This window comes from Enhydra lutris, unplaced genomic scaffold, assembly GCF_002288905.1.
Source record: "Enhydra lutris kenyoni isolate GAN:26980312 unplaced genomic scaffold, ASM228890v2 scaffoldscaffold87, whole genome shotgun sequence".
Taxonomy (NCBI): Eukaryota; Metazoa; Chordata; class Mammalia; order Carnivora; family Mustelidae; genus Enhydra; species Enhydra lutris.
In genome coordinates this window covers 312857-333386 of record NW_019154171.1, presented here as the reverse complement: position 1 = coordinate 333386, position 20530 = coordinate 312857, and the positions used below count along the sequence as shown (strand labels likewise).

The window sequence follows — 20530 nt, the reverse complement described above, 5'->3', positions numbered from 1 at the left end:
TTTGTTAAAGAGACTGTCTTTTTTTCCATTGGATATTCTTTCCTGCTTTGTCAAAGATAAGTTAACCATAGAGTTGAGGGCCCATTTCTGGGTTTTCTATTCTGTTCCACTGATCTATAGGTCTGTTTTTGTGCCAGTACCATACTGTTTTTATGACTATAGCTTTGTAATACAGTTTAAAGTCTGGATTTATGATGCTTCCACCTTTGATTTTCTTTTTCAACATTCTTGCCTCTCTTCTTTCACTCATGGCAGCCAATTACCACTTTGGCATAGCCTTCCCATCAACCCAGGCTCTCCTCTTTCTCTATCTGAGAGCCTCCCACTCCTCTGGTTTCCACCTAATGTGCCATTATGTGTAACCCCTCAAATGAACACCCAGTTGTGTATTCTGATATATTTTGTTGGTTCTTTTAGGGATGTTGTTTATTTCTCCAAGAACATTCGCAAGGTGTCCTTGAGGACCAGGCTATTTAGAGATAGACACAAAATGGTATAAGTAAAAGGAACTTTGGCTTTATGTTGTATCATTACCATGATTTCGTCTCTTCTTAGCCTTGTGGCTTTGGGTTCAGTGCATATCCTTTTTGAGGCTGTCTCTTTATCTGTAAAATGAGGATTAAAAAGGAAATAATCCCGTATATCTACTGTGCCCTCTTGGTGGATATTTGTGTTCCCTGAGTGCCTTTGGCAAAGACAACAACAAAGTGACAGTTACTAGTCCCATGATTACTAAAAGCCTAGAATTTCCAATTCATACTGCATACTAATGTTACATGGGGAATTAAGAAACATATTATGAATCTTTTTTCTAAAGAGAATTTATTTTATTTATTTTTTAAAAAAGATTTTATTTATTTACTTGACAGAGATCACAAGTAGGCCGAGAGGCAGGCAGAGAGATAGAGGGAAGCAGGCTCCCTGCTGAGCAGAGAGGCCGATGTGGGGCTCGATCCCAGATATTATCCCTGAGATAATGACCTGAGCCGAAGGCAGCGGCTTAACCCATTGAGCCACGCAGGCACCCCCATATTATGAATCTTAAGATTATAGAAGTTTTAAAAGGAATACTTTTTTTTTTATATTATAAAAGTAATGTGACCACATTTTTAAAGATTGGGATATTGGGGCACCCAGGTGACTCAGTCATTTAAATGTCCAATGCTTGATTTTGGCTCAGGTCATGACCTCAGCATTGTGAGATCAAGCCCCAATGTGGGCTCTGCACTGGGTGTGGAGCCTTCCTAAGAAGGGACTGTCATGATAAAATCAGACCACTAAATGAGAAAAATATGCAGCCAAGAATACTGTATCCAGCTAGCCTGTTGCTGAAAATAGGAGAAATAAAAAGCTTTAATAAATAAATTTAATAAATTAAAAGCAGGACAAACAAAAACTAAAAGAATTTGCAAACACCAAACCAGCCCTACTGTCCCTTCCTCCCTCCTTCCTTTCCCCCTTCCTTCCCTCCCTTTCTGCTCCCCCACCTCTCTCTTTACAAAAAGTGTTATAGAAGAGAAAAACTATCAATGACTCACACATACAATTACTATTAGCATTTTGGTTTTTTCCCTTTTTGTGTGTGCATTTTATCAATTTATTTTAACTTAAGTGTTTTCATCATGAATGACTTGTAATTATTTTAAGTTTTTATATCTACTTGCCCACTTAACATAGTTTGATTGTTTGCTTTCATTTTTTTTATTTTAAAAAATATTTATTATAGAAAGAGCAGGAGAGTAGAGAGAGGAACAGAGGAAGAGAGAATCTCAACAAAACTGCACTGAATGGGGAACCTGAGGGAGGGCTTGATCTAACAACCCTGAGATCATGACCTGAGTCGAAACCAATAGGTGGATGCTCAACCAGCTCTGCCACTCAGGCACCCCAATTGTTTGCTTTTAAAAATAAGGAAGGGCAGATTGGAGCAGGATGGTAGAGGAGTAGAAGACCTTAATTGCTTCTGGTCCCAGAAACTCAGCTAGATCGTTACCAAACCATTCTGAACACCCACAATCTCAACAGGAGATTGAAGAAAAGAATAGCAACAATTCTATGAACAGAAAAGCGACCACTTTCTGTCAGGTAGGACACGTGGAGAAGTGAATCTGAGGCAATATACAGGAAGATAGACCGCGGCAAGGAGGGAGCCTCCCTTAGCCGGCTTCCAGCAAGTGATAGAGCAGTGCAGCACAAAATCGGAGCTTTTATAAGTCTGCTCCACTCAGGGACGTTGCTCCAGAGGCTCAGCAGAGGGTAGTGCCCTTGCTGAGACAGTGTGGTCTCAGGTCCCTTGGGGGTCACAGAAAGACCAGGGGTCCCTGAATGCAGCACAGTTCCCAGGTATTGGAGCGGGGAAGCTGGCTGCAGAGATAGAGCCAAGGAGTGGGCTCTCAGCTCAGAGTTGCCAAAACCGTGAACCCCAGCACAGTTGCGCCACTGCTTTTTGAGCAGTGACCCCACAAGTGGCAGATCCAGGGAGACTCCCCCTTCCTCCACTAGGAGGAGTGGTGTGGAAGCACACTGCCAGAATCTCAGAAGCTCTTGGTCAGGTGAACATGGAATGCAGGAACACAGCTGGAGACCAGGGAGATAGGTCTGATTAACTGCTTTTCTCTCAGAGCTCACTTAAGAGGGGGCCTCGAGCTCTTGGCTCCTCTAGGGCTGGAGATTGGGAAGCTGCCATTTTCATTCTTGTCCTCCAAAGCTGTACAGAAAGCGTTCAGGGAACAAATGCTACCAAGAGCAAAACTGAGCAGATTACTTAGCCTGGCCCCTGGCAAGGGTGATGCAATTCCACCTCAGGCAAAGACATTTGAGAATCACTGCAACAGGCCCCTCCCCCAGAAGATGAGCAAGAACACATCCAGCCAAGACCAAGTTTACTGATCAATGAGAACTGCAAAACATCAATGCTAGGGGAATATAGCACATAGAATTCATGGTTTTTTTTCCCCATGATTCTTTAGTCTTTCAGAGTTTAATTTTTAAAATATTCATTATTTTTTCTTCTTTTTCTATTTTGTTTAATTTTTCTTCCTTCCTATTTTAACTATCTTATCAATACCTTTTTAAAAATATTTTTTTAATTTTCATTTTTATAGTCATATTCTATCCCTTCATTGTATTTAACCTTATTTTTTCTATATATATAAGTTTTTCTTTCTTTAAAATTTTGGGATACAGTTTCGTCTGTTAAGAAGAACTTTGGTCTGTTAAGACCAAAATATACCTTAAATCTAGCATATGGCTTTGTTTTGGTTTCCAGCCTGATCACATTCTCTCTCTCTCTTTTTTTTTTTCTTTTTTCAACCAACTTCTTATCAATTACTCTTTTAAAATCTTTTTAAAATTTTCATCTTTTTAGTCATATTCCATCCCTTCGTGTTTACCCTTATTTTTGTATATATGTAAGTTTTTCTTTCTTTACAATTTTGGGAGGCAATTTCTTCTAACAGACCAAAATGCACCTAAAATCAAGTGTGTGGCTCTGTCCTATTCATCAGCCTAATCATATATTCATATAATTGGATACATGACATATTTTCACATATATGGTAATATATAATATAATAGATAACATTGTAATATAATATGATATATTATATATATAAATATATGTATATGTATATTTATATTTCTTTTTTTTCCCCCATCTCCCCCTAGTTTCATGCCTCTTCTGATTTGGTTAGTGTATATTTTTCTGGGGTCGTTGTTACCCTTTTAGCATTTTGTTCTCTCATTCATCTGTTCTTCTCTAGACAAAATGACAAGGTGGAACAACTCACCTCAAAAAAAAAAAGAACAAGAGGTAGTACTGACTGTGATTGATCTAATCAATATGGACATTAGTAAGATATCAGAATAGAGTTCAGAACAACGATTATAAAGATGCTAGCTGGGCTTGAAAAAAGCATAGAAAATAGAGAATCCTTTTCTGGAGAAATAAAATCCCTTTCTGGAGAAACAAAAGAACTTAAATCTAACCAAGTTGAAATTAAAAAAGCTATTTATGAGGTGCAATAAAAAAATGGAGGCTCTCACTGCTTGGATAAATGAGGTAGAAGAAAGAATTAGTGATACAGAAAGACCAAATGATGGAGAATAAAGAAGCTGAGAAAAAGAAAGATAAATAACTACTGGATCATGAGGGTAGAATTCGAGAGATAAGTAATACCCTAAGATGAAACAATATTAGAATAATTGGGATCCCGGAAGAAGAAAGAGAGAGAGGGGCAGAAGGTATATTGGACCAAATTATAGTGGAGAACATCCCTAATTTGGGGAAGTAAATAGGCATCAAAATCCAGGAGGCACAGAGAACCCCCATCAAAATCAATAAAAATAGTTCATCACCCTGTCATATAATAGTAAAATTTATAATCTTCAGAGACAAAGAGAAAATCTGGAAAGTAGCTTGGGACAAGAGGTCTGTATCCTACAATGGTAGAAATATTAGATTGGCAGCAGACCTATCCACAGAGATCTGGCAAGCTGGAAAGGACTGTCATGATATAATCAGACCACTAAATGAGAAAAATATGCAGCCAAGAATACTGTATCCAGCTAGCCTGTTGCTGAAAATAGGAGAAATAAAAAGCTTTAATAAATAAATTTAATAAATTAAAAGCAGGACAAACAAAAACTAAAAGAATTTGCAAACACCAAACCAGCTCTACAGGAAATATTGAAAGGGGTTCTTCCTAAGCAAAGAGAGAACCTAAAAGTAACAAAGACCAGGAAGGAACAGAGACAATATACAGTAACAGTCACCTTACAAACAATTCAATGGCACTAAATCCATATCTTTCAATAGTTACCCTGAATGTAAGTGGGCTAAAATGCCCCAGTCAAAAGACACAGGGTATCAGATTCGATTAAAAAAAAAAAAAAAAAAGACCCATCGATATGCTGTCTGCAGGAGACTCATTTTAGACCCAAAGACACTTCCAGATTTAAAGTGAGGGGGTGGAAAACAAATTACCATGCTAATGGACATCAAAAGAAAGGTGAGGTGGCAATCCTTATATCAGACAAATTAGATTTTAAGCCAAAAACTATAATAAGAGATGAGGTAGGACACTATATCATACTTAAAGGGAGTGTCCAACAAGAAGGTCTAACAATTTTAAATATCTATGCTCCTAATATTAGAACAGCTAATTATATAAGCCAATTATTAACAAAAGCAAAGAAAAACATTGACAATAATATGATAATAGTAGGGGACTTTAACACTCCCCTCACTGAAATGGACAGATCATCTAAGCAAAACATCAACAAGGAAATAAAGGCTTTAAATAACACAGTGGACCAGATGGTCATTACAGACATAGTCAGAACATTCCATTCCAAAGCAACAGAATACACATTCTTCTCTAGTGCACATGGAACATTCTCCAGAATAGATCACATCCTGGGTCACAAATCAAGTCTCAACTGGTACCAAAAGACTGGGATCATTCCCTGCATATTTTCAGACCACAATGCTTTAAAACTAGAACTCAGTCACAAGAGGAAAATTGGAAGTTACTCAAATACATGGAGGCTAAAGAGCATCCTACTAAAGAATGAATGGGTCAACCAGGAAATTAAAGAAGATTTGAAATAATTCATGGAAACAAATGAAATTGAAAACACAACTGTCCAAAATCTTTGGGATGCAGGAATAGCAGTCCTAAGAGGGAAGTATATAGTAATAAAAGGCTTTCTCAAGAGATAAGAAAGGTCTCAGATACACAACCTAACCCTACACTGAAAGGAGTTGGGGAAAGAACAGCAAATAAAGCCTAAGCTCAGCAGGAGAAGAGAAATATTAAAGATTGGAGCAGAAATAAATTCAATAGAAACCAAAAGAACAGTAGGACAGATCAACAAAACTAGGAGCTTGTTCTTTGAAAGAATTAATAAGATTGATAAACCCATAGCCAGATTTATCAAAAAGAGAAGAGAAAGGACCCAAAGTAATAAACTCATGAATGAAAGAGAAGAGATCACAACCAGCACCAAGGAAATAAAAACAATTATAAGAACATATTATAGACAAGTATACACCAGCAAATTAGATAATCTAGTAGAAATGGATGCATTCCTAGAGGCGTATAAACTACCAAAACTGAACCAGGAAGAAATAGAAAACCTGAACAGACCTATAACCAGCAAGGAAATTGAAGCAGTAATCAAAAATCTCCCAACAAAATGCTCAGGGCTAGGTGGCTTCCCAGTGAAATTCTACCAAACATTTAAAGAATTAATACTTGTTTTCCTGAAACTCTTCTAAAATAGAAAACAGAAATGGAAGGAAAGCTCCTAAACTCATTTTATGAGGCCAGGAGTACCTTGATCCCAAAACCAGACAAAGACCCCATCAAAAAGGAGAATTACATACTAATATCCCTGATGAGTATGGATGCAAAAATTCTCACCAAAATACTAGCCAATAGGATACAGCGGTACATTAAAAGGTTGTGGGATTTATTCCTGGGTTGCAGGCTTGGTTCAACATCTGCAAAGTTGGCTCAACATCCGCAAAACAATCTATGTCATACAATACATTAATAAAAGAAAGAACAAGAATTTATGATAGTCTCAATAGATGCAAAAAAGCATTTGACAAAGTACAGCATCCTTTCTTGATTAAAACTCTTCACAGTGTAGTGATAGAGGGTACATAACTCAATATCATAAAAGCAGTTTATGAAAAACTCACAGCAAATATCATTCTCAATGGGGAAAAAGACTGAGAGCTTTTCCCCTAAGGTCAGAAACAGCAGGAATGTCTACTATCACCACTACTGTTCAACATAGTACTAGAAGTCCTAGCCTCAGCAACCAGGCAACAAAAAGAAATAAAAGGCATCTGAATTGGCAAAGAAGAAGTCAAGCTCTCACTCTTTGCAGATGACATATCCTTTATGTGGAAAACCCAGAAGACCCTATCCCAAAACTGCTAGACTCATACAGGAATTCAATAAAGTGTCAGTATACAAAATCAATACATAAAAATGAGTTGTATTTCTATACACCTACAGCAAGATAGAAGACAGAGAAATTAAGGAGTCGATCCCATTTACAATTGCACCCAAAACTATAAGATACCTAGAAATAAATCTAACCAAAGAGGCAAAGAATCTATACTCAAAAAGCTATAGAATACTCATGAAAGAATTTGAGGAAGACACAAAGAAATATAAAAACGTTCCAAGCTCATGGGTTGAAAGAACAAATATTGTGAAAATGTCTGTACTACCTAGAGCAGTCTACACATTTAAGGCGATCCCTATCAAAATACCATCAACTTTTTTCAAAGAAATTTAACAAATAATTCTAAATTTATATAGAACCAGAAAAGCCCCCACCTAGCCAGAGGAATGTTGAAAAAGAAAACCAAAGCTGGCGGAATCACAATTCCAGACTTCAAGCTATATTACAAAGCTGTCATCATCAAGACAGTTTGGTACTGGCATGAGAACAAACACATAGATCAATGGAACAGACTATAGAGCCCAGAAAATTGGGAAAATTGGACAGCCACTTGCAGAAGAATAAAACTGGGGAATTTCCTTACACCACATGCAAAAATAGACTCAAAGTGAATGAAAGACCTCAATGTGAGATAGGAGTCCATCAAAATCCTTGAGCAGAACACAGGCAATAACCTCTTCGACCTCAGCTGCAGCAGCTTCTTCCTGGACACATTGCCAAAGGCAAGGAAAGCAAGGGCAAAAATGAACTATTGGGACTTCATCAAGATAAAAATCTTTTTCACAGCAAAGGAAACAGTCAAGAAAACCAATAGACAACTGACAGGATGGGAGAAGATATTTGCAAATGACATATCAGATAAAGGGCTGGTATCCAAAATCTATAAAGAACTTATCAAACTCAATACCTAATGAACAAATAATTCCATCAACAAATGGGCAGAAGACATGAACAGACATTTCGGCAAAGAAGACATCCAAATGGCCAACAAACACATGAAAAAGTGCTCAGTATCCCTCAGCATCTGGGAAAAAGAAATCAAGACTATAGTGACATACCACCTCACACCAGTCAGAATGGCTAAAATTAACAAGTCGGGAAATGACAGGTGTTGGCAAGGATGCTGAGAAAGGGGAACTCTTCTACACTGTTGGTGGGAATGCAAGCTGGTGCAGCCACTCTGGGAAACAGTATGGAGGGCCCTCAAAAAGTTGCTACCCTAAGATCCAGCAGTCACACTACCCTAAAGATTCAAATGTAGTGACCTGAAGGGGCACATGCACCCCAATGTTTATAGCAGCAATGTCCACAATAGCCAAACTATGGAAAGAGCCTTCATGTCCATTAGCAGGTGAATGGATAAAGAAGGTGTGGTATATATATATACAATGGAATACTATGCAGCCATCAGAACCCCAAAATCTTGCAATTTGCAATGGCATTGATGGAACTAGAGGGTATTTTGCTGTGCAAAGTAAGTCAATTAGAGAAATACCATTATCATATGATTCTCACTGATTTGAGGAATTTGAGATACAAGACAGTGGATCATAGGGGAAGGGAAGGAAAAATGAAACAAGACAAAACCAGAGAGGGAGACAAACCCTAAGACACTCTTAATGTCAGGAAACAAACTGAGGGTTGCTGGAGGTAAGGAGAGTGCAAGGAATGGGGTGGCTGGGTGATGGACATTGAGGAAGTTATGTGGTATGGTGAATGCTGTGAATTGTGTAAAACTGATGAATCACAGACCTGTACCCCTGAAACAAATAATACACTATATGTTAATAAAAAAATAAAAATAAAGAAACAGTATTTTTATTTAATAATAAAACTTCATTTTTATGAATGATAAATTTATTTTCCTATTCTGGTATATTTCATATTTATTGAAATAATATATAGCAGTATGGGTCAAGAGTCATTAGCTATATACTGACTGCATGGAATTGGTATGAAAATCCTTCATGTTTAAAATTTCAATAAATTTCTAATGTTTTCTACTCTTAAAAACTGAATTAAAAACAAATATGGCTATCAAGAAAATATGGCTTTTCCAAAATACATATAAGTAGTAGATACAGGTCAAATATATGGTTTACATTTTAATGATTTTTCTCTTTTTTTAAACAAAGGTCCATTTTAGCTTCTTATCTTCTGAAGGAGAAGCTCAACATCTTGGGCAAGTTGGGGTGTTTGCTAAGCTGTGCAGGTTCTGTTGTGCTGATTATCCACTCCCCAAAATCCGAGAGTGTTACTACTCAGGCTGAACTGGAAGAGAAGCTGACTAATCCAGGTAACTCCTTTGTAGCAACACTGCCAAGAAAGCCTGCTTGTCAGTATGATCCTTCCAGGCATAGGCTGGAATTGACTTACCTATGGTCTGTTCTCCTAGACCCTCTGTTTGACTTTGCCTATGAGTGGCCCTCAACTGTGCCCTGCAGGCTATAGCATCCCTCACTCCTGCTGCCCCAGGTATGGGAATAGGCCTGGTGGTCCCCGTGTTCCAGACCTTGCATATGCACTCCATGATGTTCAGGATCTCTTCTGCTTTCTTCTGGACCTTGGAGACCTGGTGCGGGTCACTGCATCATCTGGCTCCCTCCACAACAGTCTCATCCATTCCAGCCTCCCTTTCACTCCTACCCAACTTCTGCTTACCATGGCCTTCCCATTCCCCTACCTCCCATGACTCACATTCCCCGCATATTTCCCCCTACAGCCTCTCACTTCTCCCCACCTCCCAGTTTTCCTACCCTACCTCTTTCTTGCATTCCTGCTGTCACTGTTTCTTGGTGTTATTCCTTCTGGGGTCTGCTTTGGGTCATGTTCCTTTCAGGTCCACTTTGTGTCCAAGCCTCTGCACTTCCCTCTGATGTGAAGCTTAGAGCTGAGAGCCAGTTTGATTTATCTTAGGATATCCCATAGAAATCTCTCTGTGTTTTTTCTGTGTATTTTTGACATACTATATATTGCTTGATAAATGCTATATAAAAAAAAGCAACAGTCTACATAATTATACCAGCCTAAAGTATAGATTCTTCTAAATTATTCCCAGTAGACCATCTTAATGTTGTTTACCAACAATTTTAGACAGGTACCAGCACAAAACTGCATCCACACGAATATCCCAAATCCAGACATCTCTGGGCCACAAAAAATCTGACCATTCTTTTACATCTCTCAACTGGCCATGACTGAGTTTGCAGCAGAAATTTCTGTAAAATATAAAAGGGATTCATAATGAAATTAGCTAAGGCTATTTTTCTGTAATCCGTAAATATTTAGTATTATTTTATCTACTTCATCCTATAAAAGCCAAAATATTTCCAAAACTGTGAGAAATGAGAGTACAAATACATGAAAAAAAATCAGAAAACTGGATATCAATGTCCTGCAGAAGTTACTTTATGTAATTTTCAGAACAATGTATCTTGTTTTGTTTTGTTTTCTTTGAGTGGGGGCTGCAGAGAGAAAAGGAGAAAGAGAATCTCAAGCAGATTCCCCTCTGAGCCTGGAGCCTGACTCACAACCCTGAGATCATGACCTGAGCTGAAACAGAATCAGATGCTTAACAGACTGGGCCACCCAGGTGCCCAAAGGCCTCTTACTTTGTGATAAATCTGGATGTTACCAGTGTATTCAGATCCTAACTTAAAAAAAAAAAAAAGTCTGGGGCGCCTGGGTGGCTCAGTGGGTTAAGCCGCTGCCTTCGGCTCGGGTCATGATCTCAGGGTCCTGGGATCGAGTCCCGCATCAGGCTCTGCTTGGCAGGGAGCCTGCTTCCCTCCCTCTCTCTGCCTGCCTCTCTGTCTACTTGTGATCTCTCTCTGTCAAATAAATAAATAAAATCTTTAAAAAAAAAAAAAAAGTCTAATTTGAATACTACCATAACAATTTGATGTGAAGATACAATGCCAGTAAAAAGATTTTTGTTTTTAACATGAATAACTTTCTTTTAACCTGGAATATAAATTTATATTATCTGATCCACTTAATGTATTAAGTTAAAGAGGTTTCTAGTTTTTTTAAATTTTTAAAAAAATACATATTTTTTAAAGATTTTATTTACTTATTTGACACAAAGAGAGAGATCACAAGTAGGCAGAGAGGCAGGCAGAGGGGGTGGGGGAAGCAGGATCCCCGCTGAGTAGAGAGCCCGATGCGGGCCTCTATCCTAGGACCCTGAGATCATGACTTGAGCTGAAGGCAGAGGCTCAACCCACTGAGCCACCCAGGCGCCCAAGGTTTCTAGTTTTTAAAAATTTTTTTCTAAGGGTGGAAAACCAGAATGAATTTTTTTAAAAAAGATTTTATTTATCTATTTGACAGAGAAAGAGAGCACATCTAAGTAGAGCAGCAGGCAGAGGGAGAGAGAGAGAGAAGCAGGCTCTCCACTGAGCAGGGAGACTGACGTGGGGCTCGATCCCAGGACCCTGAAATCATGATCTGAGCCGAAGGCAGTCGCTTAACCAACTGAGCCACCCAGGCGCCCCCAGAATGAATTTTTTGTCAAATAATTGCCTGAGAAGAAATTTTAAGGTCATTTTCCTGGATCCTCCCCCAGAACAGAACTCCATAGTTCCTTTTTCTTACCTTTGTTTGATAAGGGACTCCCACAGCCTGTCTGGTGCATGGCCATGCTATTCCTATCCCTGTCAGGCCCAGCTCCTAGTACCTCCTTTACAATCTCAGATTGAAGTGGAAATTGTAACCTCTTTGTTCATGTAATTTCAAAGCAGATTTTCAATATGATGCCCTAACTAATATGAAGGAGAAATTGCAGGTTGGTACTTTATAATAAAACAGAATGCTCAGGTATGACTATAGAAGACATACTAAAGCCAGACGACCCCATGCCATGTGGAGTTGCTGACACCCTGGCAGCTACAAATACAGACACATAGCGGGTGTCATGCTATTAACTAAAACACTCAGCGGATATTGCCATCAGCAGTGGAATCCTCTGAAACGGAGAATAACTCTTGATGAAGTTCTGAAAAATGCAGTGCTTATTAAATATATGCAAAATTATTTTGTTTTATACATAAACTGGGTTCTAGACTGTGGTATTTTTTTTTTAAGATTTTATTTAGTTATTTGATAGACAGAGATCACAAGTAGGCAGAGAGGCAGGCAGAGAGAGAGAGGAAGGGAAGCAGGCTCCCTGCTGAGCAGAGAGCCCGATGCGGGGCTCGATCCCAGGACCCTGAGACCATGACCTGAGCCGAAGGCAGAGGCTTAGCCCACTGAGCCACCCAGGTGCCCCTAGACTGTGGTAATTTTTAAAAAATATTTTATTTATTTATTTGACAGAAATCACAAGTAGGCAGAGAGGCAGGCAGAGAGAGAGGGGGAAGCAGGCTCCCCGCTGAGCAGAGAGCCCGATGTGGGGCTCGATTCCAGGACCCTGAGATCATGACCCGAGCTGAAGGCAGAGGCTTAACCCACTGAGCCACCCAGGTGCCCCTAGGATGTGGTAATTTTAAATGTATTTTTCACTTACAAGTCCAAGGAGACAATCAGAAGTTGTGAGGAGAATGGGATGATTTTTGATTGTGTGAAACTATCTCCACATCCTAGGCTCCATGGCCTTTATCTACTATATGTAGCCTTTGATCACTGCAACAGCCACAAATACTCCTACAGTTTTTTCACGTGTTCCTTAAGAAACCTCCCACTCTGGCCACACACACAGGAGCACCGTCTGCCTAGGTTTTGTTGAATTGACTCTAAAGTACAATCATCTGTTTTCCAGTGTTTGTGGGCTATCTGTGCATCGTGCTGCTTATGCTGCTGCTGCTCATCTTTTGGATTGCACCAGCCCATGGGCCCACCAACATCATGGTCTACATCAGTATCTGCTCCTTGCTAGGGAGTTTCACCGTGCCTTCCACCAAGGGCATCGGGCTGGCGGCCCAAGACATCTTCCACAACAACCCATCCAGTCAGCGGGCCCTCTGCCTGTGCCTGGTGCTTCTGGCTGTGCTCGGTTGCAGCATCATTGTCCAGTTCAGGTACATCAACAAGGCGCTTGAGTGCTTCGACTCCTCTGTGTTTGGGGCCATCTACTACGTCGTGTTCACCACCCTTGTCCTGCTAGCCTCGGCCATCCTCTTTCGGGAATGGAGCAACGTGGGCCTGGTGGACTTCTTGGGTATGGCCTGTGGGTTCACCACTGTCTCTGTTGGGATTGTCCTTATACAGGTGTTCAAAGAGTTCAATTTCAACCTTGGGGAGATGAACAAATCTAATATGAAAACAGACTAGGATGCAACAGGGGTTTGGGTGGCTCAAGGAATAGGAAATGAATGTGGTTTCTGGCTCTCATTTGATGTGAAGTGGAAGAGACCCTAATCAATGGTATTAAAGTTGCTTGCATATTAATGGGTGGTCTGATGGACAGTGGGGAGCATCACTCAGCACCAGGGCGGGGGCCCAGCCCTTTGCAGTCTGAAGTTGCTAAATGGTTGCTTGGGCATCATCTCTCTCTGATGAGAGGAATCTCATGTTCATTGCCATTAACCTGGAAGCTTTCATGAATACCCTTTCCTTTTAAAATATTTTAACATTATTTAATAGAAAATAAAGATGGGCTCTTTCTGATTAGTCTTTGCAGGGAGCAGATACTCTTATTTAGAAGATTACTTTGGAAATGGGAGAAATTGTTGTCTTGAAGTATGACTATACAGTAAATGTGTCCGTAGTTGTGTTATTTTGCATTAAGCATGTATAACGTTCAGGTACCTCATCCAAATGAGAAGTATATACATTTAATTTTTTTTAATCCTCTAATGAGCTGACTCTCCCACCCCTGACTCCAAGACATTTTAATTGAAAATAGAGAGAGAATACATGAACATGATACAGAGTTCCATTCACAGGATGACTTTCAATAGCTCAAATCAATTTCAGTGCCTTTATCACTTGAACTCTTCACTTAATTTGATGATTACTATGTGTATGTTCTCTTAGATTAGAATAACTCTTTCATTATACTTTAATATTTCACTATTCAAAATATAAATATGTAAAGCATTTAGAGATAACAGTATATTCATTTGTTGGAAGAAAGTCAAGGCGAAAGACACGTAAGAGCAAATTGATCCCTTTAGCATGTAATTATTATCCAATTAAAGACAATCGACTTAAATAGCATAAGATTTTATTTGCATTCAGTCTATGCACCTGGGACTCAGTATCACATATATCCATGTTCTCTTTCAGTGGCCATTCAGAAGAAATAAATTATTTAACTTGATAATAACGCTGTTAGAGTAACTGTTTAATAGCATATATATCAAGTTCCCTATAATACAGGAACAGATTAAAGGACACAGTGAAGCACAGTCTAATTTCTGCAAATTGGAACACATATAGTAAGTTTTCAAAAGAATTTCTAGCAAAAATGAAAACAACATATCCATCTCCCTATTGTTTGAGATGGCAGAGCACCCTACAGTTCATCACCCAACCTCTGATTAAGCTTCTGAAATGCAAAATAGCCACTAACTATGCCGGTATTCAGATCAAACAGATCATTCGTCTGTTTATAGTAACCTTGTATGTATATTAAATGGGAGCAAAGCACAAAATGATGCAAATTATTTCATTAAGATATAATGTACTTCATGTGCAGCATTTTATCTAAATAGGGAACTGTGTCAAGTTGGAAGATGGGATTGGGTAAGGTAGAGTTGGAGAACTAGAATATCAAATTTAATAATACCCAATTGAAGTTACTCACTAAGGGAAAAAAAAAAATTTTTTTTCAGGCAAAAAGAACATTTCTAAAGACCAAAGAAATTGTTCCCCAGAGTGTTGAACGAAAAAGCTAAATGAAATGAGGATAGTTTAACATAAAGTGAAGACACCTTTATGAATTAAAAGTACATCTGATGATTGTGGGTTGTCAGGGCTTAATGAACTAAGAGCAGCAACAGAATTATTTTAAAATTTTTTACATCTTATATTCACTGATAGTTAATAAATATTCAAAACTCCATCACTCTTTTTATCAGCTCTTGAAGGTTTTTTTATTACATGGTATTTTTAGGAATGCAAGCCTTAATTTATTGAACTGAACTTTGGAAAATGTCATTTAGTTGTATCAGTATACTTTTAGGCATAAAAATAGTTTCCTAGAAAAGGAGTTTGAGATATTAAAAGAATACATGTGATAACACAAGTATACTGAGAAAGTTCATGTGTCTTATGGAAATTATCTTATTTATTTTGTTATAATTTACAAGTGAAGATTAGTTTAAATTCATTTATTAGTGTTTCTCATTATATTTTAATTCACAGTTATACCATGGGTATTCAGAGGTGATATTTTCTGGATGATTACCCCTATGATTTTTTAGAGTATAACAAAATCTGAAAGTAGTAATAGCGGGTCTCTTCTTCAGGGTGACTTGTTCTGGAACAGTTAGACTCTCCTAGTTTTAGCAGATTATTTTGGTAGGATGCACAGCTTTCCTTCCAGTAAACAAAGTTCTTATGATTGTATTTCAAGTGTGTGACTCTAGCCTCAAATAGTTGACATGACCAGCAGTCTAATAACCTAATTTTTCAAGTTTGACATAGAGCATATAACTTGACTTGAAATTATTATTATTTTTACAAATTCACATTTTCATAATTCATTTGGAATTGCAAAGAAAAAAGCCTCAAAGCGAGAGTTTTAGGGGAGGGCCTACAATGGGAATGGGTCTCATTGGTCTCTCCAAAAGTAATTACATATGAAACATTTCCATTATTATACTATTCCTTGGGTTTTATCTCTGATAAAGTAGGAAAAAAAATACCTACTGTCTATTTGTTTTCAAGCTTCCACTAAAATCTTATGTTTCTGATCACAATTTGCAAATTTATTCTCGATAGATACTTAAATAAGCCATTTCTCTCCTCTACTATTCAATCAATGCTTTGTTTTCTTATCTGAATCTTTACATTTAAAAAGATTGCTTTCTTGTTTTGCTCATTCGGGGTTAGCACTGAGACCACCCTGGGCATTTTGCTGTTTGGGAGGACCATTCCATGTGTGTAGAGAAGGTTCATAAGAGGAAGGGCATTCTCCTCCTTGCCACACGTACAGCAAGAATGTCACTATGATATTTTCATACTAGAATGTTAGTGAAATATACTTTCCTGCTTTTGGTTCAGCAATAAGAAATATTCTTTCAAATCCTAATTTTCAAGCCAATTAGTTATACTCAGTTTTATTTCCAGAAGTTCGTTCCAGCTGTAGTAGGTTGGGTTTTGTTCTTTTTCTTTGGGTTTCATGTCTGATGGAAGAGAATACTATTAACATGTACAGTTACCCCTCCCCCTCTTCCTTCCTTGACAGCTCCTCTCTTTGTAAATACTGTGCTCACTTCTAGAAGCTAGTTCCTAGACATTTATAAAGCACTGAGATGCAGGATCTCCCAGGTATGGACAAACACTTTGGTCCATGGAGACCAAGATGTTGATGAGCTGCGTAGTTCTTGTTGTAAGATGATACCTTTCTTTTCCAAGCTGCTCAACTAATCTGGAAGAGGGGAGAAAGTGCTCCGATTGTTTACAGAGCCATGCCCATTGCTCTTTTCTGATGCCTACTTGATCCTGATTTAGGCCTCTTGTACAGAGTAGGAAACCAGAGAGAGAAAAATGCTTTAGTTTAGATCTGTTCACAACTGTCTGATTGGTTCCAGTGGTCTGAAGGAGTTGTCCTTCTCACTGTGTTTGAGACACCAAGGAAGTAGTAGTTCACCCATCAAGCAGGACTAGATGGAATCTTGGTGTTCCGCCTTCTCAGGGACCAAAAATGTAACATTAACAACTTAGCATCGACCTTCCCAAGGACATGTCCATGTTAGTTTTCATATGTTTTACTCATATTCATAGCTAGAGGTCTGTTAATTTGAGTCGGAAAGAGAAAAGATCTAGTTACACACCAGTCACACACCATAAAACAGTTTATCATATAAAATACCTCAATTTTCTGTATTCCTCATTTCCACCTCACAGTTGTACTGGTGATGAATTTTAAGGGTCTGTCCTTTAGCTTTGAGGTGATTTTTCACATCTGGCCAGATTCTTATACCTCCATCATATACTTGAAAAGATTAAGGGTTAGAGGAATGAGAATGAGAATTTGGCCCAGTATCACTACCTGTTTATTTTCATACACATTTCTCACATGCTATTAAATGCAACAAGAGAATTATATTTTAAGAAAATGTAACTTTATGTTACATCAAAAAATGTTGTCTAGTAAAAAATTGATACTCAGTAGAACAATGATCATGTAAATAAATCTATTTCAAATGTACCCAATGTGATAAAAAGCATAGTCTAGGGCCCAGAGCATGAGCCAGGGAGAAGGATTTATTTGTTCTTTTCTCTATTTTTCCTTGAATTGTGCAACTCTAGGTGAGTCACTTAACCTTTCTGTGCCTCAGTTTCTCTACCTCTAAAGGGGTGAGATGGTTCTCCAAATCACCTGTTTTAGAGCGCTCACACTTTCAGCATGTGTTGATAGCTTCAGACAAGAGTGTTCTGTGCAGGATTGCTCTGGAGTGATGCAGTGGAAGCTCAGCTTGCACTGGGCATCCTGTTTGCTCAGGACTGTGTTACTGACATGCAGCTTCAAGCACTGAGTAAGCAAAGGAAGTGCTGGGTGTAAAGTTTGCACGATTCCATGAAGCTTTAATTTTCCTTTTTTTTTATTTTAAAAGGAAGGGTTTTTTATATTCTATTATAAAATATGGGAATTAAACAGGGACTTTAAAAAGCTGCACTGAAAGATCACATTCTGTTGGTGTGATGAGATTTTCTGACATTCTGCATAGGTTTATGTTCTGCAGAAGATTCAGTGACCTGTGAACCAGATCGATTCTGTTGTGTTAGATTTATAATGAATGATGCTGAACTTCCTGCTTCCAAGCAACTCAACCCTGACCATGAACTACCTGATACCAGGTAAATGTCAGGAGCTCCCAAAACAGTAGTGCCAAAAGGTCATGTTGAAAAGTTCAGACTCTTTCTTTTATTTGTCAAAATATGATAATTTGACCCCCACTCCCATGTCAGTGTTTTTGCACTTGGGAATAATTTAAGGGTACTGTTTTTCAGTAGCATTCCTGAGTGTTTTTGCCCTTTTAAATGATAAACATTTCTTTCTTGTAAAATGGAATATAACCGTGAAGGAGATAATGACTAGATTTTAAAAAAAATGTAACATGTTGATTGTTTGCATAAGTTTTTTTTCCTGTAAATGTTATCAGGGGAGCTTCCAATTAGCATACATACACACATTGTCAATGGCTAAGACTTGCTTATATTTTGCTTTATAGAAGTAGTCACAGCATGTTGTAATTGCCTTATGTAAATATGAAAGGCTATTTATTAAGTTTTCCAATAATATTTATTAATCTGTATGTGTTTTAAAATAAAATAACTTATTTCTAGCTGAACACTCGTTACTTTTTTTTACCCACTACTTGAAATGTTCATGCAGTCTCAGGTTCCCTATCATCCTAATGAATTCCTCAATTAAATGTTTCCCATTTTCTTTATAGAAACAAATAGCCCAGGTCCCCATCATGATATAGAAAATGTACCTGTGAATATCTTAGGGAGCAAATCCATGATATGTGAAGGAATTTATCATCTAGTGATTACCTTCTGATAAAATGAAATGATGGTATTAAAGAAAAGCAGCTATATTTTAACATGTTAATGCATTTTACATGTTTGGGAGTGTAGAACATGACATTTTATCATATTTTAAGCACATGGAAAATTAGAGAATCATAACATATTTTAAAACTATAAGGGTCATCGGAAATCTTGTTATTAATCTTTATTAGTGTCCTGTAAGTCACTTTATTAAGTGGAAAAATATTGGATGCCTGGGTGGCTCAGTCTCATTTCAGGTCAGGTCATGATCTCAGGGTCATGAGATCGAGTCTCCACTCTGGGTGTGGAGCTTGCTTAATTCTCTCACTTCTTCTCCTTTTGCACCCCCCCAAATAAAAAAAGGAAAAAAGTTTTATTTGAACAAAAATATGTATTTTTGAGACTCTGTCCAAAAGGATTTAATTACTCACACTTTTAAAAACAGATTTTATTTATGTATTTATTTTTTAAATATTTTATTTATTTATTTGAAAGAGAGAATGAGAGAGACCACATGAGACAGGGGAGGGTTAGAGGGAGAAGCAGACTCCCTGCTGAGCAGGGAGCCCGATGTGGGACTTGATCTGAGGACTTCAGGATTATGACTGAGCTAAAGGCAGTTGCTTAACCAATTGAGCCACCCAGGCACCCCATAAGACGGACTTTATTTTTACTTAATCTCTACACCCAATGTAGGGCTCCAACTTAAACCCCATGAACAAGAGTTGCATGTACCATCAGCTGAGCCATACAGGCACCTCTAATAACTTATATATATATATATATTTTAAAGATTTTTATTTATTTGACAGATCACAAGTAGGCAGAGAGGCAGGCAGAGAGAGAGAGGAGGAGGAGGCAGGCTCCCTGCTGAGCAGAGAGCCCGATGTGAGGCTCGATCCCAGGACCCTGGGATCATGACCTGAGCCGAAGGCAGAGGCTTTAACCACTGAGCCATCCAGGCGCCCTAATAACTTATATTTTGATCAAAGTATAACTATATAGAAATTGGGAAAAAACATTTTAAAAAACCATCAAATGTTTCTATGGATACCCCTTTCCACACAGGTTTTTGGGGTTGTGAAATGGATAAGTGCCAAATTCTACAAAGACCTGCCCTGGTTGGTTACTAGCACAGAACTGTTAGTTCTGGCTTCTAGCCAAGAACAGTAGTAGATAGTAGCTCTGCACCTAGTTCTGAGGGTTATATAAAATCAGGCATGCTCCCTGCCCTCCAAAGAGCTTATGTTCTAATTCCTCTGTTGCTAAATCATGTGCCTGTCTGATGACCCTGAGGCATGACATTTTTTGACAACTTTGTTGTAATGGTAATCAAACTGGTACACTGTATTTCCAACCTCATGTGGTAGTTTCATAAAGGATTTTTATGTTGGAGAGCTGAGGCACAGTCAAAAAATAAGTAAAAAGATATTTTTATCTGTATTAGCAGTTGAGAAGGGAAGGAATCATTTCAGCTGAGAAAATTTGAAAGTTAGGATTGGAATTGCACCATGGCAAACAGGATAGGAGGGATGCCAATCAAGTAACACAACAAATCCATATGAAATAACTGAGATGAAGGAACAGAAGATGGAGAAGAATTCAAACCATAGTTACCTGTCTATAAAATGGAATCCTTTTATTTTTAACGATGATGTTTGGGGGATCTTAGTGTCTTCCTTACTCTAATTTGGTATGCTTATTCACTGTATTGTTTTTCTATTGCTGCTCCAACAAATTACCACCAACTTTTTGGCTTAAAACAACACAAATTTACTATCTTACAGTTCCAAAGGTCAGAAATCCAACACAAATTTAACTGGGCTAAAATCAAGGTGTGGGCAAGATTATATTCCTCCTGGAAGCTCTTAGTACGAAT

General features: G+C 38.2%; 1 protein-coding gene across 1 annotated transcript in view; it reads left to right on the top strand.

Annotated features, from left to right (window-relative positions):
* The window catches only part of LOC111161914 (non imprinted in Prader-Willi/Angelman syndrome 1), a 79268-nt gene extending 60872 nt beyond the window's left edge, over positions 1-18396 (top strand). Inside the window, exons 4-5 of the mRNA XM_022525988.1 lie at positions 9120-9280; positions 12743-18396. Of these exons, the coding sequence (XP_022381696.1) occupies positions 9120-9280; positions 12743-13254 (673 nt within the window). The 3' untranslated portion in view covers positions 13255-18396. The remainder of the gene's footprint in view (positions 1-9119; positions 9281-12742) is intronic.
* The last annotated feature ends 2134 nt before the right edge of the window (positions 18397-20530 follow it).